General features: G+C 46.0%; 1 protein-coding gene across 4 annotated transcripts in view; it reads right to left on the bottom strand.

The window, feature by feature from the left end:
- LOC145404644 (muscleblind-like protein 1) overlaps nucleotides 1-22874 on the bottom strand; it is a 453843-nt gene that overhangs the window by 51544 nt on the left and 379425 nt on the right. For all 4 annotated transcript variants that reach the window (XM_080276169.1, XM_080276166.1, XM_080276168.1 and 1 more), the window contains one exon: nucleotides 13293-13517. In XM_080276169.1, coding sequence (XP_080132295.1) covers nucleotides 13293-13517 — 225 coding nt within the window. The remainder of the gene's footprint in view (nucleotides 1-13292; nucleotides 13518-22874) is intronic.

The following is a 22874-nucleotide window of genomic DNA, read 5'->3' as shown; positions in this document are numbered from 1 at the left end:
CACGACGGTAGCTGACAACTTCACTTCCAGACTAAACCTCCCTCTCCCAACACTTCCTCCTTCCCTCTCCCATCTCAGCCCCTTCCCCCCTCCCGCTCCTGTGTACCCTAAAGCGTTCCCTAATAACTCTTGCACGAACTGGGGCAGTAAACAATCCAGCTTCTTTCAGTCCGTCGACGTTCTGCAGGGAGTTAACTGATCTGGCGCGAACTGGCATCCGTTTGTTTACCTCTGCCGATGACGTTTTGAATTACTGGATCCGATGGTCGAGTGTTTACGGACACGCGCGACATCAGCTCCACTCCACCGCTACACATAAACAGGATTACGTGACTGACATGTTTGTTATTGTAAAGTAAATCGAATGCACTCCGCGACTGATATGCATACATTTTTAAAAGATTTTGCGTCAACATTCATAGCTGGCCAACCCGTATCAACTCTACCCAAAAACAATACAAATACAAGAATTATAAAAGCATCTGTTCTAACCGGACGAAGCCTCCCTTGCTCCGTTCTGCTTTGTTGATGGCCAAGTTGAGGCAGAATGGAGGGTCGATTTGACTACAACCCACAAGGACTTATTCATACCACATAACTACGGCTCATCGAACTTCAAGCAACCACGACTATATTCGAAATCCAGGATTGACCCAGCTCTATCAGGTGAATGCAAAAACTACTGTGATCACTAAAAATAAAAAAAAAAATGCAATGATTTTCATTATAAAAAAAAAAAGTCCCGCGAACGTATTTTTCATATAAATTGATTAACGAAACGATGCAGGGAACGAAAATGGGAATAAAATAAAGACTGAGAACAACAGGTAGAAGAATGCGGTGAAATGCCAGGCCAGGGTGAAATACCAACTGTCTAGCAAGGAGAATACAAGTTGACTATGGAAGCAATCAATATAGTAGCGACGTCACACTGCTGACATCACCCAGACGCCCCACCCACACCTCCCTCTCCCCATCCCTACTCTGATCCAGCGGCCCCACCCACGTCACTCGCACAGCCACCCGTTTACTCCCCCATCCTGACCTATCTACCCACCCCATCCCCACCCACAAAAGTCACTCCCACACACTCCCCCTACCCTGACCTATCCACCCACCCCATCCCCACCCACAAGTCACCACCACACACTCCCCCTACCCTGACCTATCCCCCCATCCCCCCACCCTCTTGCGACCCCATTTACACTACAAATCACTCCACTCTCATCCGTCCACACAGTTACTCTACATAGTTAATCGCACACCCTAACCAACCCACCCATCCCCTCACCACCCACTTACCACGACCCCACCCACAATTGTCCCTCTTCCATCCTCACTCTCCTTCCCCTCCCAATCTTCATATCAGTAACACCTATCCACAAATCAACATCAACGGCAAATTCACTCTCTGCATCCTCCACCCTATCCACATTTATCTACTCACTCATACAGGCCACTCCTCCCCACACCCATGCATCCACTTTATCCTTCCACCCTCTACTTTCCTCCATCCTCTGTACCCATCCACCCAAACCATTTCTCCACTTTCTACACACTTCACCTCACACCCACTCACGTATCACTCCACCAAACACCAATGCATCCACACCCCATCATTTCTACACCCTACACCCACTCCTCCACCCCTACACTCACCCACGTCATTCCCCCACCTACTGTCCTTTCACCCCCCCCACCCATAACCCTCTCTCCCCTCCTTCCTCCCCTACAATTCTCTTCCACAGGTCACCACCCCTATAATAAATGTTCACCTGATTTGATAGCCACTGATTACTCGTGACTTCACCGAGTTCTACACACACACACACAACACACACACACGTTCATTAAAAACACACAATCCTTTTATTTTTTATTTGCCTGATCCCAATCTAAAGAAATAATTAGTCTTTATTATTATTTTGCAGCGGCCGTATTTAATCAAGGCCTGACAAATGCAATATCCTCATCTACTCCCACCTCCTCCCCATCTTACTCCTCCTCCCCCGGCCTTCTCACTCCCCATCCTCATCTACTCTCTCCTACCCCATCTCATTCTACTCCTCCTCCCTTACTCCCTCCCCACCCGACCCTCATCTATTCCCTCTCCCCCTCCCCACTCTTCCTTCACCCACTCCCCAACCCCCACCTACTCTCCCTCTCCCCCCATCCAACCAATCTAGTTAATTCTGTTCATATATTTGAGAAAGAATACAAGTAATTACCCTCAGGAACAGTCAATTACCTTGCGGCGAGAGAGAGAGAGAGTGTGTGTGTGTGTGTGTGTGTGTGTGTGTGTGTGTGTGTGTGTGTGTGTGTGTGTGTGTGTGTGTGTGTGTGTGTGTGTGTGTGTGTGTGTGTGTGTGTGTGTGTGACGTCATTCCAGCCGCTAGCGCAGTGATTGGTGGAAGAATCGTAAGGCTTCCTCGCCATTTTGTGAAAAAAAATTGACTGCAATACGGACGGACGGAGAGAGAGAGAGAGAGAGAGAGATTCAATATGCTTTATCAACACCACGCGTACTCGACGCAAAATAAGCCGTTTTGCCTCATTTCAGACTTCACTTATTTTTATATCCCCACTCTCAGCAACCCCTCACCCTTATTCCACACCCTCTTACACCTCTTCACCCTCCACACTCTCTCGTCACCCCCTCACACCTTCTCTTCTTCCCATTCTGCACTCCCTATCTTCCCTCCCTCCCTCACCCCATGCCTCACTCCTTCACTTCCACCCTCACTCTTTCCATCCCTCTGTAACTTCGTCCGTCACTCCCTCGCCTCCCTCCCTCACCCCTGCCCTGGCTCTTCAATAGATAATCAAATCCTCCTCCTCACCCATACAATCAACCAATCACCCTGTCGGTCACGAATCACTCAACCAGTCAATCACAATCAGTTCTCTCTCTCCCCAACGGCCGTATACTTAACCCGTTCAATCCGATGACGTACATTCCACTTTATTCTAATTATTTTGCAAGTTTAGGAAGACTTGGTGAAGGTGTTAATGAAGCCTACACCTAACCCCTGAAGTTCAAAATGGATTCTTCTATGCTGAATAAACTCGATAAATAAATAATAAATAAGTGAAAAATATGCCGAGAGGGGAATGAGGTCAAAGCATAAACCGCACAGGGGAAAGCAAGCCTCCAGTAACTCAGGATAAACTGTGAAGCGAGAGACAGACGAAGAACGTATTTAATCTATATCACTTCTGACTGCACTATTATGTGGGATGCAGGCTAATCACGTCTAAACCCCGCAAGTACTTCCACAAATTGTTCTACCCACCTTCTTCTCACGATTTTTTTTTTTCCGTCCAATCCTTTCATTCTATATATACATTGTTTTCTATCTAAACGTTCCTTTCCCCTAACCCATTCTTCCCTTCTATCCATTCTTTCTCCCTCTTACCCATTCACTATCCATCCTACCCATTCTTCCTCCCTACCCAATCGTTCTCCCTCCTACCCATTCTTCCCTCCTATCCATTTTTCCTCCCTGTCAGTTCCTTCTCCCTCCTAATTCTTTCTCCCTAATTCCTCCTCCCTACCCATCTATCCTCCCTGCTTCTTCTTTTCCCCTTCTGTTCTTCCTGTTTCCAGTATCCCAATAATATCCCTACTGTAAAAATTATATACACACTATCATCCACACATTACCTTCAGCACTCACCACACTGAAGCAGCGGTGATGGTGGTGCCGATGGTGGTGGTAGTAGTGGTGGTGGTGGTGGTGGTGGTAGAAAAATGCAGTGGCCATGGTGGTAGTGGTGGTGGTAGTAGTGGTGGTGGTGGTGGTGGTGGTAGAAAAATGCAGAAGCGATGGTGGTGGTGGGAAAAAAAAAAACTTTTGAAACAATAACAACAATTCGACCCCACACACACACACACACACACACACACACACACACACACACACACACACACACTCACACATAAACAGCTGCACTTGTGGGTGGTGGTGGCATTACACTTTTGGCTCAATAATTTTCTCTTCCTTCACATTATGGCTTGGCTTTTTACATACATATTTCCTTAAGTTTTTTCTTTAGAGTGAGACTTAGCTGGAGGACGTGGTGTGCCGATGAAGCTCCGTTGTTGTGACTGGTTGGTTGTTGTGGAAAAAGTTGACAGAAAGAACATACGAAGAAGAAGACGAGGAAGTAGTAGTGAGAAGACGAGGAGGATAAACAAACAAATACACAGCTAGAAGGAAGTGGAGATATAATAATGAACCAATAAATAATAATAATAATGATAATAAACGGAGAGGAGGCGGCTTGTTGTGTAGTTGCGGCTGCAGTACACGTCCCGAGGTGATCCACTGACCTGTTAAAGTCTGAGATAAAAAAGAAAAATGGCAAAGTAAAATGAAGAAGAGTTGAAGGGAGAGGGGGAATAGAGAGATTCATAGGTGGGAGGGGACGGAGAGAGAGAGAGAGAGAGAGAGAGAGAGAGAGAGACGAACTGTGAAATATGAAAGTACACCAGGAAGATGACTGCAGAAGACGAGGAAGGAGGAGAAGAGGGAGGATAGAGAGGAGAGAACAACAGAGGAGGAAGAAAACGAAAGAGTACAAGGCAAGGAGGGGTACATGGGAAAGTGGAAAATAAAAACAAAGACAGAAAGACAAATAAAAAACAGAGGCAAGGTCACGAACACACCTGACGCCGTACCTGACAACACCTGACGAATTAATAACGAGAGCCAGGTGAGAACAGGGGGAGGGAGGGGGGGTGGGGGAAGGGGGAGATGATGAGGAAGAGAGGAGAGGAAGAAGACTGAAGAGGGGTAAGGAAAACAAAGGGGAGATGATGAGGAAGAAAGGAGGGGAGAGGGAGGCATTGAGGAAAAGAGGGGATTAAGACGATTAGGAAGAGGTGAGGGAGGGGGACTGAGGAAAAGAGAAAATGAGGAGGAAGACGATAAGGAAGAGGGGGATAGTGGGAAAGAGAAAACAGGGTGAGGGGAATAATTAGGAGAGAAAAGGGGAGGGGGATATTGAAGAGAAAAGGGGTAGGGGGATAATGAGGAAGAGAAAAAGGGGAGGGGGACGCTGAGGAGGAAAGAGGGAAGTTGGAGGTTGTAGGAGAGGGGGGGGGGCTATGGCACAGATATATATTTAAAAACTCGAAGATGAGACACTAGACGCTGGGCTGATGGAACTGTAAAAAGCAGATAACAAAAATGACAGATAAAATTTAGACATTAACATTATATATATTAAGTACCTTGTGACACATGGAACAACAACATCAACAACAACAACAATTTTTGGAGGTGGGGAGAAAGACGAACAGGAATACAAAAAAAAAGTAGCTCTCTCAGATACAGGCTTTTGTTGTAATGTGGTCGGTTATGTCAAGAATCTCATTATAAAATCCCGTAATAAACCCCTCTCATTGTAACACACAAAAGGAGAAAGAAATCGGAGAGTATTAATTAATGTTGGGACGAAATCGGAGTCTACTGGAGTAAGGACGAAATCGGAGTGTTTCGGTATAAAATTACGGGCGAAATAGGTGTACACATTTATTATTATTATTATTATTATTATTATGGTGAAGGACGAAATCGAAATATACTGATAATAACAGGTTCAAAATCGGGATGTACTGACTAAAGGTACGAGGCGAAATCGGAATGTATTTAAGCAGAACTCGAAATCGCAATGCACCGATGCCAACAGGAAACGAAATCAGGCCGTATTATAAAGAGTGGGGGCGAAATCGAAATGCACCAATAAAAACGTGGGACGGAATCGGAAAATACTGATGAAAATACGGGAGAAAATCGCCAAGCCACACACGAGTTTGTCTGGCGCGGCGGGGCTTCGAAAACTCAAGGCGCCTAAGGTCCCGTATTCTTATCGGTTTAGGAATCTCCCTAGCACCTCTTCCTAAGTGATTTATTTTTGGATAGGGTGGTTACTAGGAATCTGTATGTCATTTGTGCTGAGTATGGTGGTATTTGAATGATTTAAATAAGAGAACGGGATACAATGAAATAAAATGCAAAATAAATCACTTAGGAAGAGGTGTTAGGGAGCTTCCTTAACCGACGAGAATACGAGCGTACATATGGTAGGGGGCATCGTTGTTCCTTTATCTTAGCGACTTATTTATCTTAACATTATCCTCCATGTTGTATACATCTTTCTAATATTGACCTAGTCTGCAGCAATGACACACAAGGCGATACTGAGATGCAATGAGCGAAATAAATCGCTAAGGAGTCAGTGTCACGGCATCTCCCAAGCCACTTACAACCCACAAACGTAACCCACGATCGAGTCCCGGTCGCAACTTGATTTTTTTTTTTTTTTTTTTACAGGTACAGCTAATGATAAATGAAAAATCTAGTCTACTTTCCTTGTTAATCCTGCAGAAGAAAAAAAAAATGCCTTCTACTTTCCTTGTTCGTCCTGCAGAATATATATATATATATATATATATATATATATATATATATATATAACCATCGATAACATTTCCTCTGGTAACTTTTCTTTTTTCTTTTTTGCAGGAGGAACAGAAGACATGGGAAGACACCACACTCTCTTCCCTCATTCTTCCTGCGTAAAAATTAAGAAATAAAAGTTACGACCGGGATCTGATCGTAAGTTCGTTCGTGAATCTGGTCCTAGGTCCCTGGTTTGTGGAGATTTTTTAACACTGCTTCCTTAGCGATTTATTTTGCACATCTTAACATCCTCTTCTGTCTATTGCTCCAACGTGTGTCGACATTAAAACGATATTAGGGTGAAATATACTAAATAAATCGCTAACGAGGAGGTACTAAGCTCCATGTGCGGCTCAGAGTACGGATTTTAGGGTAGGAAGTCACAAGGCATCCTAACACCCCTACTTCAGCGATTAATTTGTACAGTTCGCCTCAACATTCTCCTGTACGTTATTTATCCTTTTAAAATACACATATACTTCATTAATTACATTTTTAGGACCCATATAATTTTCAATACCCTATTCGTTTTAAATATATACTTTTTCTTCCCCTTTTTAATGCCCATATACTTGGCATCAACAACATACAAGTGCGTACTGAGGATTTTGCAGAATAAATCGCATGAGAAGAGGTGTTAAGATGCCCCCTATCCTACCTAGAATACCACCAGGGATCTCTAGTGTACCCTGGTGTGGTGTGAGGGGGAGGGGGGAGGGCGGGGAGGGTGCAGTACCGTTTGGGGTGGGGGGAACAAAAAGCAGAATGAGAGTGGGATGTGATATACAGTCAGAACCAAGAGTTTCACTGCGTCTACTTCACACTTTTGTTGGTCACTTTCCTCGCTGACATATTGTATCAAAGAAAGCCGACTATGAGCAGAGGAAATACACCAAGAAATATTGCCCAGTAGAGGAAAGTGAAAAGTGAAGTATCAGCCAGTAGAGGAAAGTGAGAAGCGAGACATCAGCCAGCAGAGGAAAGCGAAAACTGAAACATTAGCCACCAGAGGAAAATCAGAAGTTAAATATTACCCAGTGGAGGAAAGTGGGAAGTAAAATGAAATATCAGCCTGCAGAGGAAAGCCAGCTGTGAAGTATTAGCCAGCAGTGGAAAGTGAAAGGTAGTAGTATAACATTAGCCAACAGAGGAAAGTGACAAGTAGAAGTGAAATATCAGTCAGCATAGGAAAGCGAGAAGTAGAGGAACAATATTACCCAGCAAAGTGAAAAGTAAGGAGGTGAAATTCTTGGCAATCTTTAGTCTCCAGGTGTACCACTCTTGAGATTCTGGTGCTCGAGGTATTGGGTAGATCAGGAAATTATTCATTTTGTTTTCACTTCAGCCAGAGGACGCCATTCTTAAAACCTATACTTACTACTATCCGCCAATTTTACTGTGTGTGTGTGTGTGTGTGTGTGTGTGTGTGTGTGTGTGTGTGTGTGTGTGTGTGTGTGTGTGTGTGTGTGTGTGTATCTGGAGGGGGACAGACATAACCTCCATTAACTCTTTCGCTCCAAAAAGCTTTCCTGAGTTGCACAAAAGCAATGGAAAGTAGCAAGAATCAAGTAAAAAGGGCGTCACATGATTCAAAGTTTTAATATATTTTTATTTTATTTTTTAGCAGTTGTCATAATTACCAGACCGGAAATGAGGGGCTGCTGCCACATGAATATTCTAGCTTAACGCCCTTCACAAAATTTAATTCTTTTTTTTTTCCCCTCGTTACAACACCTCCGGCATCAAAATCGCCTCGGCAGTTCACTGACATTTGGCTCGTATTGTCAGTGGGATGAGAAGTTTCGTAACATCACTTCCTTGGAGACTTAATTTGCATATTACACCTGAATATTCCCGTCTATGTCACGTATATCGTTTTACTACATAATCGGGTTCCTTCAGTACAAAGCGTAAGGACACTGAGGTACAAATGTGCAGACTAAACCGCTAAGGAAGATGTGTTTGGAAATCTTCAACCCACAGAGAATACGACGTGCTTTCATTTCCCGTTTGTCACTCTGCTTTGTGGGATATATGTGGGGCGGTGGCAGTGGGGGAGCTAAAGAAGGGGGAAGGGTTGGGAAGGGGGGACCGTCGATGTTAAACAGGGGAGGGAATGGGTGAAAGGGGACTTGGGGAGCTAAAACGGGGGAGGGAAGAAGCGGAACTGAGGGAGCCTTGGAGGGAAGGGTGGAGGGGGGGGGGATGAATGAGCTAAAAAGGGGGAAAAGGGGGGTCTTGGGGGGCCAAAGACGGGTAGATGGGGGAGGGGGTGACCATGTGAAATAAAGAAGGGGAAGGCAGATGTACGTAAGGGGAGGGGAAGGCTGGTGGAGCTGAAATACACTCATGGGGAGCAAACTACGCACAGCACAGTATCCCGGGAGAGGGGTGAGGGAGAGGGGAGAACTGTGTGAAATGTACCCGCGAACACAAAAGAGCGGAGAGCTGACGCGAATACAAATGACTCGGAGTTGTGTGGCTCTAGTTTGTTCGGCTTCAGTCTGGGGTGGGGAGGAGGAGTGGGGGATTGTGGGGAGGGTGGGGGTCGTCTCCAAGATGTCACCGGTAGCAGCTGTACAAGAAGGGGTAAGGGGGGTGAGAGGAGGGAGGGGGGAGGGAGGTAAGTGGAGGAGGAAAGTGCCCTGGAGGAAAAGTGTCACCGAGCTTAGACCATATCTCAAGTTTTCCTGGAGGAGAGTGGCAAGGGGGGAGGTAGAAGGGGGGCGAGCGGCGAAGGGAGCACAGTGGAGGGGGAGAGGGAGGGTGGGGGCAGAGAACCCCGAACCCTCCCCCCATTAGAGCACAGCAAGAGGTCCCGGCAGCCTGTGAGGGGTGGGGGTGAGAGCAGGGGGTGGCGGCGGGCGGCAGGTGGCGGCGGCAGATGGCAGCGGCGGCGGCGTGGCACTACTTTGTGTGGGGAGGCGGTGGGGGCCAGTGTGTGGGGGGCGTACAGCGGGGCCCTTGCGTGCGGGGGGAGGGAGGGGAGAGGGGGCGAGATGGGGGAAGTGAAAGGGGGAGCGAGAGTATGGGAGCGAGGGGGAAGTATAGGGGGGGGGCGTACAGCGGTCTCCTTGCGTGCGGGGGGAAGGGGGTAGAGGGGAAGGGGGCGAAGGGGGCAGCTACACCGACCGCCAGACCACGACAGACTATTTTTTTTTCTCTCTTTTTGGTCTGTCGTGGTCCGGCGCAGCTAAACACACTTTCAGCGCATAGCCTCGTTACCAGCTCGACTCATATTTATTTTTCACATTATTTCTGTCCGTGACAACGACACGACGCTCCTCTTACTTTACAAAACTGGGGGAAACATCAGTCCTAAATAATTTTTCATCTTTTGTCCAGTACCAGAAATGTCACTCCTCATGCACCATCTCATCGCTTGATCATTTTGTCCACCTAAATTGAAAGACACTGACATCCCTTTAGCTCTTCTTATTTCTGACCAATCCTGGAACAAGTCAGGTACTTTACACTCATAATTTGGTGTAAATGAACTTAAGAACACCACTACAGCTTCTGAGATGTAAATGAAGACAATACCAAGAGTAACCAAGACGATGAAATGGGTGCCAATTGAGTAACAGAAATAATATCAAATACACTGCCTTTTTCTTCTCTTGTTTTTTTTTTTTCTTTTTTTGTTAGGTCGAGTGGTGAACCAGGCTGGCTAATGAGAGAGTTCACAATTTTGTCCAGAGTTCGGGACAGAAATGGTGGCAAGGCAGAGACAGAGGGAAAAACAAATGAGTCCAATTCCTGTGAGATGAGACGTGTGTGCGCTGCAGGAGAGAGAGAGAGAGAGAGAGAGAGAAAGGGGGGGACCAAGAGACGAGGACAGGAGAGAGCGTGACTTTGAAGGAGAGAGAGAGATGAGATGGAGTTGAGTCTGGGGGAGAAAAAAATGCAGCTGAGTTTAGAAGAGAGGTGAGAGGATGAAACTGGAGGAGAGAAAGGGGTGAAGCTGAGTTTGGAGGAAAGATGTGAGGATGAAACAAGAGGAGAGAAAGGGATGAAGAAGAGTTTGGAGGAAAGAAAGGGAAAGGGATGAAGCTGAATTTGGAGGTGAGAGAAAGGTGAGATGGAGTTGAATTTGGAGGAAAGAACAATGAAGATAAGTTTGGAGGCGAGATGGTGAGAGGATGAAATTAGACGAGGTCGAGAAGAGAGGAAATTTGACTTTGGAGAGAAATGAGACTGAATGAAGCATGGGATTGGAGGAAATGAATCAGAGTCAGAAGGAGAGAAGAGGGAGGGGAAAAAACTGAGTGTGGAGAGAGAAAGAGAAGGGATGAAGATAAGTTTGGAGAGAGGGAAATAAAGGGGTTAGGTAGAGTTTGGAGGAGAGAAAGATGATATCGAGTTTGAAGGGAAGATGCTGAAGGAATGTAACTGAGTTTGGAGGGAGGAGAAAGGATGGAATGAAGTTACGTTTGGAGGTGAGAGAGGGAAGGAGATGCAGTCTGAATTTGGAGAAGAGACAAAAGAGGAAGTGCAATGTGTGCATAGAGTAAGTGAGAGAGGACGCAATAAAAATGTGTTTGGAGGCGAAAGAAGAAGGGAAAGAAGACTGAATTTGCAGGAGAGACAAGAAAGGCAGGAAGTCGTGTGTGACTCTGACAAATAAGAAAAAGAATTAGAGAAAGTGAGTGAGAATTAAAGATACTGAATGAAGGAATGAGCGAGCAGTCTTGAGATAATTTTAAAGTGATGATCATGAGTAACGGAGGAGATTGGAGGTATTTAATAATGGAGAGAGAGAGAGAGAGAGAGAGAGAGAGAGAGAGAGAGAGAGAGAGAGAAATATACTAATTATGAGGATATTTTAAAGAAAAGATATTAAATGAAAGTGAATGTCAAGCAGAGGATAATACAGGAATTTCAAATGCCTTCAGGAAAATAGAGAAAGAGTAGATAAAATAGTTAAAATATCCCTATAGACGTATTTGTGATGGAGTTTAATGGAGACGTGACCAACCCCTTCACTACGAGGTTTCCAAAAGTGAAATTAAATCGTCTGGAGGTAGAAATAACAATACAGGTTGAACCATATATATATAACGCTGCAATCCATTCCTCCACGCGCCTTCTCGTGTGTTGTGGGCACGGCTTTGCGTTATCAGTGTCTAATTTGTATCATTTATGCATTTTTTTTTTTACTCCCAATACCACACCCACACCCAGATCAGCAGACTAAGCCATGGCCCCAACACACGAGGTATCATGGCAGTGGAGCGCTAGATACGGGCCAGCCAGTCTATCAAGCATAACAGGATCGATAAACTGAGCATCTCGTTTCTGAAATTCTCTAGCGGGTTACTGACAGACGATCCTTGAGTTGCTAATGAATAAATAAAAAAAAAAAAAACAATCGTAGTGAATAGGCTAGGAATTTATAACGAAAAACATCAACATGGCGAAGATAAGGGGCAGAGCAACAAAGCGAGATCAAGAAGAGAGAAAATCTAACATCTTTAAGTGTAATTTGCCTCTTCGGTACGGTGATTTTTTTCTTAACTTCGTGCTTGTTATCTCCAGACGATTATGTTTATCTCAGGAGCGACCTTTTGTAGTGGAATGGTTAATATAAATTGTATATAACGCCTCCAATTCGAAAAAAATCTCTCAAAAGCTGTATAAAATCGTCCGAATATAGAAATAATAGACGCCATCGTATTGAAGGGGTTAATAAGAATCAAGAAGAAAGCACAAAAGAGAAAAAGTATCGGGGAAAAGAAACAGAAAAGAGAGAGCCAAGGTAAAGAGAGTTAATCGTAGTATGAAAGAAAGAAAGTGAGAGAGGGGATGAGGAAGGAAAGGCGTGAGAATACCAAAGGGAAGACGGTGTAAGCTTACGGGTTAGGAGGTGGTGGTGGATGCTTACAGTCATGCAGCGGCGGATGATGATGATGATAAGAATATGAGCGGAGAGATGGTGGGCGTAAAGGGTAGATGATGATGGTGGTGGTGGTGATGACAGTAGTTGTGGTGGATGAAGACCATGGTATTGGTGGTTGAAGGTGGTAGGAAACGGTGGTGATTGACAGGTGAGGACGATACAAAATATGATGGTGAAGACGGTGACAAGAAATGTTGTGAGGATGCACGGGCTTAGGCTGTCTGCTGTAGGGTATTTGATGATGATGACGATGACGATGATGATGATGATGATGATGATGGGTGACCCACTATTCTTGACAGATGAGTTAACTGATAGGCACTGGATGCAGTAAGAAGTGAATGGTGGAAGACAGTGCGTGGATTTGACAAATGGCGAAATGACTGACAGTGATGGAAAGAAATTACACGAGTAATAAACGATACTTGGCGACAGGAAAGACAGAGCATGGATTTGATACCGGATATTAAAAATTTCAATACTGATAGTTGATTTCCCCTTCTGGAAATGTTAACTGTCAGTAATATACGGTGGCTGAACTGGACTGACACAAAGGTTATGGTCGGGGAAATAACTGTGGTATATGGTAAAGAATGATGGTCAATGGCAGTTAGTAGAGCCTTTCTGGAATATCATGGAATAAAACCCGTCTGAATTGTAGGAACAGGAATGATATCATAGTTTGGCGAATGATACGTTATCTGACGGTAAATTATACCAGGTCGGTGATGACCGGGGGAAAAAAATCAAATGTGAGTTGGATGAGGGAGTGTCTGGCAGTGAAAACTGGATGATATTTTTTATTTGCAAGTTGGATGATGAATGATGTGACGGGTGAGTGTGATGGAAGGGGTAGGCGGCAAGGGTAGGCATGGCAGGGTGGGTAGGTGGGTGGGTGGGTGTGGGTGGTGTGGGACGGTGCCTACCACGGGTTGCTGTGCGGCGCGGCCCTGACTGGCTCTGAGCTGGGCCTGCAGGTGCATGGGAGGGTGGAAGTATCGGCAGGGATCACGGGAGCACCGGCCCTTGACAGCATCCATGCAAACTGTCACCGTGCCCTCGTCTGTCGTGCTCACGTGATCAGGCGGGTGAGCGAAGCGGCACTCTTGCTCTGACCTCTTGCAGGCACCTCGCTGAAACTCGCGGCACACCTAAGAGGCAAGAAGAGGCGGGCTACAGCAATAGGGGGGAAGAAGGGAGAGAGGTGGGGTGGAGGGGGCGATCCAGCAGCGGCAGAAAGGGTAAAAGGGAAAGGGGGCGATCCAGCAGCGGCGGGAGGAAAGGGAAGGGAGAGGGAGCGTTCCAGCAGCAGCGATAGGGGTGGGTGGAAAGTGACAGGGGTGGATGGAGAGTGAGTGTCATCCTGGGGGCAAAGGGGACAAATCTAGCAATGGCAGAGTGAATGGGGGGGAGTCTCTTAATAAGGTGCTGGAAAGGATACTGTAGAAAAGTGACTCAGAATCGGTTCAAAAGTCGAGGGGGAGGTGGGGGGTGTCCTGTTGGAGTATGGTAAGATAGATCGATAGTGCTTCACCAAAGGGAGAAGAGGGAAACCATAAGGCACCGCCAGCCAGAAAGGTAGCAGAGAGCATGGGCAGCTGGGCATATATGGATGGGCTGCTGGAAACTGCTGCAGGGGGTGTTGGGGTGTATTGGATAGATGTCAGGAGTGGGCTGGATGATGTCAGTGTGGGCTGGATGATGTTAGTGCGGCCTGGATGATGTCAGTGTGGGTTGAAAGATGTCAGTGTGGATTGAAAGACGTCAGTGTGAGGTGAAGGAAGTCACTGTGGGTTGAAAGATGTCGGTCTGGGTTGAAAGATGTCTGAGGATATTGTTAGGCTTGACAGTGTTCGTGTTTGTTGGAATACGTCGAAGAGTGGGTTGAAAGAGGCCTGGATATGTCTGGAAGATACAAATGGGTTGAAAGATGGGTGGTCTGAGTGAAGTCTGAGTGGGTTGGAAGGTGTCAGAGAAGGTAGGGAGAAGTACGAGTGGACTGGAAGATGTGTGGGCGGGTTGGAAGATGTCCAAGGAAACTGTCAGGCTTGAGTGTCCGTGTTTTGTTGGGAACGTCACTTAAACCTGGATTTTATCGGGCCTGCTTCTCTCTTTTATGGGATACCGAAGACTTATGGCTGAGTCAAGGTTGATTGGGTTGTGTATGTTGGGCCTGGCTTGGTGTGTTGCTGGTGATGGGGATGCAGGTGTAAGACTTTTCTAAACCCATCTAAACCCCAAGAAGCATTATTCATTTTGTTCTTGCATCCAGACGATTTCATTAACCTTAGGGAGATAAGTGTGACTGTCAATGGGTTAATGGAGACTTTTTCTAACTTCTCGTCTCCAAGGTCTCTCTCTGAAGCCGAACGAAATCGTCATGAGATTAAAAGAATAAAAAAATGCGTACCTGGGGTAAAAAGGTTAATGTGTGGGCTGGGTGCAAATTAACAGGACTTACTTGGGTGATGTTGTAGCGGGATGGAAAGTGACTGTCCGCTGGAAGTGTATGCTGAAGTTTTCTTGTGACTCTCTTACCTAGACAAAATTAATGATGGCAGAGACAGACTGAAAGGAATCAAGGTCTGTTGGTTAAAAGCTGACTCTTTTTAGTGTCGGCACAAATTGGTGGATGGACGTGGCGGAGTAAATAAGGATACTAAACCACCGAACATACGCTCTTGATTTATTATATTTACGAACTTTGTGGGACATGGTGTACAGAGCACGCCCTTACACAGGGTGTCCCGGAAAGGAAGGGCATAACTTTGGGAAACGGCAGATGGGACAATTCTGATTATGTGTGTGTGTGTGTGTGTGTGTGTGTGTGTGTGTGTGTGTGTGTGTGTGTGTGTGTGTGTGTGTGTGTGTGTGTGTGTGTGTGTGTGTGTGTGTGTGTGTGTACTGTATATATGCAGGATGTTATCGTGTGCTGAAAATTCAAAAAGGTATCAACTCTGAGCATGGGACAAACCTTGTTTACTTTCGGTCTGACAAATACTTAAATAATATGGGCAAAAGCTCTTGTAAACTGTTCTAGCCAAGCTGTGTGTGTGTGTGTGTGTGTATACAAAGTCGTGTGCTGAGAGATTCTGGAAAGCATGGATATCTACAGGAAAGAAGATGCTGAGGGTTGCTAGGCTGACCTGGAGTGTGCTGGAAAGTACTGAGTGTCGCATGCCGGTGAAGGGTCAGCTGGAATGTCGGGGCTTGCTGGAAGAGAATTACTGTCCGGCTCACTGGAATGAGACTAAGGGTGTGTTTCAAAGGTGCTGGAAGGTGATAGTGATGTTAGGAATGGTGGTATTGGTGTCAGGGGGTGGTGGAAGTGGTGTCTGGAAGCTGTCAGTATTGTCAAAGATTCTCATAGATGTTAATGTTGTCAGGGGTGGAGGCAGTGTTGTCAGCGGGTGGTGGTGGTGTCAGGAGTGGTGGTAACGGTGTCAAAGAGCGCTTGTAGTGGTGTCTGCTGGAGTTTTGGGGCTTGCTGGAAAGTGGCTGGGACGCTGGAATGGGACTGGGGCTGTCTGGAAAGTGCTGGAAGGTGGTAGTGGTGTCAGGCGGCGTCTGGGCTTAGTGGAATAGAGTGACTGTCTGGTTCTCTGGAATGGAACCAATGAAGTGTCTGGAAGGTGTCAGTGTCGCCAGGGTAAGGTGTTTGGAGATGGCAAGTGTCAGGAGGTGGTGCCTGTTGTGTCAGATGGAGTGTCGAGGTTTGCTGAAAAAGATCGTCTGACACGCTGGAATGTGACCAGGGTGGGGGGTGGAAGGTGTTGGAAGGCGGCAGTGCCCGGTGGTGGCAGGTGGCGATGGCGACGTTAAGGAAGGGGAGTAGCATTTGGGGGTGATGGCAGAGAAACGTACAAGTGTCAAGTGGTGGTGGTGGCGTCCGAGGGTTGCAGTGGTGGCACGCTGTGGAGATAGTATGTGGGAAGGGTAATGTTGGTGGTACTGGTGTCAGCTGTAGTGCTGGAGAAAGAGAACGACCTGCCTGACTCGCTGAAATGAGACCAAGGTTTTCAGTGGAAGGTTCAGTAGGTGGTAATGTTATAAGAGGGTGGTGGTAGTGTTGGCTGGTGGTGGTGGTGATGGTGTCAACTAAATTATCAGGGTCTGCTGAAATCGGATCAAAGTAGTAGTGTCTGGATGGTACTGGAAGGCAGTAGTGGTGTTAGGGGTGGTGGTAGTGGTGGCTGGGAGTGGTGGTGATGGCGGTGTCAAAGAGTGACAGATCATGACAGTGGTTGTTAGAGCAAGGTGGTGGTTGTGGTAGTGTCAAGGGGTGTCGGCAGTGGCGTCAGGAGGTGGTGGTAGTGGTGTCAGGGAGGGTGGTGGTAGCAGTGGTAGTGATTATGGTAGTGGTGGTGGAGTCAGGGGGTGGCGGTAGTGATGTGAGGAGTGGTGGTAATGATGTCAGGGAGTGGTGGTAGTGGTAGTGTCACACATACTGGTGTCAGGGGAATGATGATGGTGATGGTTGTGGTATCAGAGGGTTGCTGTGGTGGGAGGTGGTGATGGTGGCGCCAGGGAGGTACCAGTGGACTGTGGTAATGTTGTAATGTGGTGTTCGTGCTGGAAGGAGGTGTTGTCAGGATGAAGATATCAAGGTGTAACGAGAATGGTGTCAGGAGGGTGTTGTCAAGGTGTATGGAAAGTGATGTCAGGGTGTAAGAAGGCTGATGTCAAAGAAGAAACACAGTATCACGGTGTAAGGCAACTGGTGTAAGACGGGTAGTAGTGGTGTAGAAGTGTGACAGTGGTGTAAGGATGGCAGGATACGGCTGGTGACAAGGTGGTGTCGAAGTAGAAACATAGTATCAATGTATTAGGCAACTGGGTGTGGTGTAGAAGGGTGGGAGTGGTGTAAGGATGGCAGGATGAAGGTGGTGTCAAGGTGGTGGTAGTGCTGGGTATAAGGATGGTGGTAATGGTGGTGGTGGTGTTGGTGAGAGCGAGGTAAACCACAATACCTCTCTCACACAAAACTCACAAATTTCTTCAGCATTTCTACGTTTCTCTCTATATCTCTATTAAGTTTCTTCTTTTTTATATACTGTTCTGTTATCATTCGCTGTACCGGCGGCCCATCCCTGTTTCCCACACCTCTTGCAATAAGTGTGTGACAGGTGTGCAAATTAACCACATCAGGGGCTAGACTCACGAACAGAACTGAAAACCACGTCCCTCTCGTAACTCAAGATTTTTGTGGTAGGAACAAGAGACAGGAGAATATTCTAAACTATTTTTTCCCTGTCCTCCCTGCAGTGTGCATTATATTTATACGATGATTTTCCTCTTAACCACAATTTACCTGCTAGATCTAATTTGTGGACAGGGCATGGAAAGGAGAATGCAATATTTTTTAGACACGATTATCTTGCACAAAAATTACAAGTTTACCGTCATCATCATCATCACAATTCTGCACTCTCTTTCCCACCTCAGGATGAAGTTGTGACCAGAAAACAAGATAATCTGCGTTGCGAGAGGGAACTGGTCGAAAGTATGTTAGTGAATCCATCGACTGGGGCTAAGTGCGTGTGAGGGTGTGGGTGACAGCAGTTGTGGGCGGCCGGGTAGCGGGGTGTGGGTGTTAGGAATATTGGGTTGGGAGGAAGGAGGGGCGGGCGTGTGTGGGTGGGGGGGGAGGGATGGGAGGGGAAGTGGAAGCAGACTATTTCCACCCCCTCCCCTCCTCTCTCCCCACCACCAGCATCCCACCCCGTCCCGTCCCACAAGTCAGGAAACAAAGATGAAAAACAATCCAACCAAAAGATTTGCAACAAGCATCATGCAGACATTCCAAAGCAGGCAACTGAGGGTCATGCAAGCAGGCAGCAGCAGAGAAGCAGTCCGGGTAGTGGCAGTGGAGCTGTTGCCTGCCCTGCAAACCTGCAATGGCGCGAGGGCGGGGAGAGGGGCGGGGTGAGGGGGGGCGACATGGGTATGGTGAGGGGGCGGGGTGACAGCGCAGAGGGTGAGTGTCATTGAGATGTGGCGGCGTGAGGGGAAGGGGTGGTGATGGGGGTGGCAGGAGGAGTAGGGGAGGGGTCCATGGCGAGGGGGGAAAAGGGTGCAAAGGAGGGGACAACTTAAGGAATGGGGGGAGGGAGAGGCAAGTTTCGGGGATATGGTATAGGGCTGGGAGGGAAGAGGGGGTTTGTGAGGTGGCTTGGTGATTCGAGAGGGAACAAACCTGACCCCCAGTAGTATGAAGGAGGGGAGGGGGTGTGGGGGGTGAGAGCGAGGGCGGGCGTGGCGCGTGGGGGAGGGGGCGTGTTGAATGCAATGCTCCGCTGCAATACACTAGCAATAGCACTGGTGGCGGCTTTGGCAAAAAGAGGGTGGGTGGAGCAGGTAAAAAATATGGGAGTGACGTCACGATCCCAGTGGCTTAGGCTTGGTTGGTGGGAGAGGTGAGAAGTGGGGCGGGGGAGGGGAGGAGGAGGGTTGGAGGGAAGCTAGCTAGCACGCGCGGGCGAAAGGGGGGTTAAGAAGAGGGGTGGAGTGGGGGGTGGCAATGGCTGAGCCTGGTGTAGAGAAGAACAGGTAAAGGGAGACGAACAACCCTTTACAGAGTTATATATCCAAACCGACTGTTCCTCGTCCTCCTCCACCTCGGTATTCTTGCGGTTTCTTCTGGCATTTTTGGTGTCTTGAATTCAGAGTACAAACGCCTTCCTCCCGAAATGTGGGGGAGTGTGGTGGGGGGTGGTGAGAGAGGAGAGAGAGGCCGGGAGGGTGAGGAGGCGGGAAGGAACATGAAGCAGCCACACCCAACCCTTTGACGGGGGGGTCACTGGGTTGCAGAAGGGAAGGGTTGGGAAGATGATGAGGATGAGGATTATAGTGTTGAAGATGATAACGATGATGATGACGATGACGATTATTATGTTGATGATGATGATGATGATGATGATGATGATGATGATGATGATGGTGATGTTCACACAGATGTTGTTAGAGAAGGTGGTGCCTATGGCCTGATGATAAAAATGATGATGGTGAATAGTGGAATGTCATCTGGGTGACGATGGTGATGGTAATATTTTCGGGGGTGATGATAGTGACAAGACGTAAACAACGGTGAAGGTGAGCATGGATGGGATTGGTGATACTCATAAAAATAACAGCAGAAAGGATGACCAGATAAGTTTTCTTGATGATTTTTTTTTTTAATTCCTGACTAGGCAAGAATGGTGAAGATGTGAGTGAGAAATAGAACTGATGAATGGGGAGGATGGGGGAGGGGGAGGGAACGACACCATACAAACAGTGAGTTGGGGAGAGAGGGGGAGGGAGGGAGAAGAGGGAGCTATGGGGGAGGGAGCAGAAAACTGAGTGTGGTGATGGTGGTAGTGGTGTCGGTCTAAGGTTTGCTGAGCAGACAACGGATCCCGAGGTGGCGCTCTTTCACTTACGGTCAGGGGGGAGACAGAGAGGTGAGGAGGTGAGGGGGGAGTAGGGGAATAGGAGAGGATAAGGAGTGGTGAGGCGAAGAAGAAAAGGAAAAGACGGAGAGAGAGTGGGGCATGATGGGGGAATAGAGAGTAGAAGGGAAGAAGAGGAACGGTGGAGGGGGAGTGAGATGAAGACAGAAGAAGGGGAAAGGACGGAGAACTAAAGGAAAGGATGATGAGAATGAGGGAACTGAATGGATAGAATGAGGAACGGTGGGTGGGAGGACAGGGAAACGGGAAGGGCACGGTTTAGGGAAGGGGGCGGGGGGAAGATGAAGAAAAAGACAGAGTGGGATTTCGTGGAGGAATGGCTGACGGATGGCAAAACTGAAGGAAGGAGGAAAGATATGTGGGAGAGGCTGATGGAGAGGAGAAGGGGAGAGAGGATGGGGAGGCACTGGATAAAACTGGAATAGAGGAACAGAGGAAGAGGAAATGACACTGAGATAAAAGATCTGAAAGTGAGGAGGAGGAAGGGACAAGGGATAAGAAGCTATAGGTAAGATAAAAAGAAATAATTAAGTAGGTGACATGTAGAGGTGTATGGTATGTAGGAGGACTGCTGGGCCTTGATAGCAGGCTGTGAAGCCTATGCCCAGAGTCGGACACATAAAAAAAAAAAAAAATAAAAAAAAAAGTTCGAAGAATATTAGGCAAGTAGGAAAAAAAGGCCAAGGGTAACTAGGTTATAGGAAAGAGAAGGAAACCTATCAAGAATAAGATGGTAAGAAGTATAAGGGAAGGGAAGGATTAAGCAGAATATAAGGTATAAAAGAAGGAATTAGGAAAATAATAAAGTTGTATGTAGGATGAAAAAAATAATAATAAATAAACAAGGAGGCAGAACAAAGAAAGGTATAGGAGAACGACTGGGTAAATAGAATGTTATAGAATAAAAAGGAAATTACGTAAGGAATTACGTGGGTAGCAGGATTAAAAAGAAAAAAAAAAGGGGGGTGGCAAAGGGGTAATTAGAATATCAGGTGAGAAAAATACAGAAGGAATGGGGTGAGCAGAATATCAGGTTAGTATGATAAAAAAAGGAATCAGGTGGTACAAATAGGATACAACATGAATCGAGAGGGAAATAGGATACAGCAAGAATCAGGTGGGAAACTGGATACAGCAGGAATCAGGTGGAAAACTGGATACAGCAGGAATCAGGTGAGAAACAGGATACAGCAGGAATCAGGTGGGAAACAGGATACAACAGGAATCAGGTGAGAAAAAGGAAACAGCTGAAGTCAGGTTAAGGATCTACCAAGGACAGTGTGACATAAGGTTCTCCCCCCAGACTCAGTGCATACCGCGCCGCAATATATATATAATAATCTCCCCCCACAGTGAGGGCAAGGGGGGCCTATGGGAACCGTATTCTCCATGGCTTTAGGTGGATTTCTAACACTTCTTCCTTGCTAAATTATTTCTGCAGCACGTTAACTCTTTCTAGCCGGGTGACGTATTTTTACGTTTGGACTCTTTGCCACCTGAACTTTTAATACAACTTAGAAAAGGGCTGTACGACTGGAGGAATTTATGAAGACTAACCCTTCCAGTTCTAAATGTCTATCCCAAGTTGAATTAAATAGTCAACAGGTTGCAAAATAAGCAAAAAATATGCCCTAGGACTCAAAGGGGCACCATTCTCCTGTATTTTCTATGTTGGTAGTGAAAATAGTATAAATGGTGTGAGAGAAAATACTAGAGAATACTGAGGTGTAATATTCAGGATAAATCGCAAGGAAGAAGATGCTACGAAATCTCTCAGGGTCGTATTCAAACTGACATGGGAGGCTTGGTTGCACCTCACCTTTAGCGATTTATATTTTGCATATATATTTACCCCCTAACATTGTCCTCCATGTTATTTATCCCGTTTCAATGCACCAAAAAAAAAACAAAAAAATCCACCAATAAGAGGATACTGAGATGCAATGCGCAGAATAAATCGCTATGGAAGAAGTGTTACGAAATCTCACAAGCCACTTCCAATACAGCCCCCAAGCGGACGAAAACACGGCCCTACGTTTTCTGAAGGCGCCACCGTCAAACTACCACAAGGCAAAATTATAGGGGAGACTCAGTTATTAGAGCCAGGCAACCGATCTAAAAATAAAAAAAAAGAAAAAAAAAAAGGTCTCATTAATATAACAAAATAATAATAATAAATGGTAGTAGTAGTATGGTTTGTATTTAATATATATATATAAACTGTACATTCATTAGAGTAAAAAAAAAAATATCATCAAAAATGCTCCATTCATTATGGTACAAAAATTCAGAAAGAGAAAATAATAATAATGGTAATAATAATAATAATGATGAGGTGAAGGAATGGGGGAGAAAAATAATATATGATAAAGTTTACAATAAATTAAAACGGACGAGATGAGCAAAACATGTCATAAAGTTGTTAGCAAATGAGGAGAGACCGAAAAAAAAAAAATGAAAACTGTATATATATATAAAACGGTACTAGCAAATTAGAGAAGAGAAGCGAGTACTTGACGAGAAAATATGGTTAGGTCGAACTGAGAGGCCGAGAGGAGTACCAACATGGCGGATGAGAAGTGTCAATAACGAAGTCAAAATAAAAATAATTACATCAGTGCACAATCGTTAATAAATCCACCAAGAGGGGGATTATGAATGCAGTTAATCGATCGACTAATGTAAAAAGAAAAAATATATTTGAAATCTAGAGAACAAATAAAGGAAACAAAAAGTTTGTTTTAATATATATGCAGGCCTTCAGAGAGAGAGACAGACGGACAGACAGACAGTCAGACAGACGGACAGACAGACAGACAGACAGAGAGTATCAACTTGTGGTTATGTTACACAGAAAAAAAAAAAAAAAATGCTTGACATGAAAGAAAACCCCTTCAACCCGAGCATCCACATTTTTCACTTTAATATTCCTATCTCCATACGATTTCATTCACCTCTATATTAATAAAAATCTTCCCGAAGCTGAATAAAATCGTCTGAAAGTGGCCTAATTAAACTGAAAAAACTCATCATCGGGTTGAAGGGGCATTATGTAAA

This window comes from Coenobita brevimanus, chromosome 64, assembly GCF_032717465.1.
Source record: "Coenobita brevimanus isolate Jiangsu-jjx chromosome 64, ASM3271746v2, whole genome shotgun sequence".
Classification (NCBI taxonomy): domain Eukaryota; kingdom Metazoa; phylum Arthropoda; class Malacostraca; order Decapoda; family Coenobitidae; genus Coenobita; species Coenobita brevimanus.
Note: the sequence above shows the minus strand (reverse complement) of the source record. Positions and strands in the feature narration are given on the sequence as shown.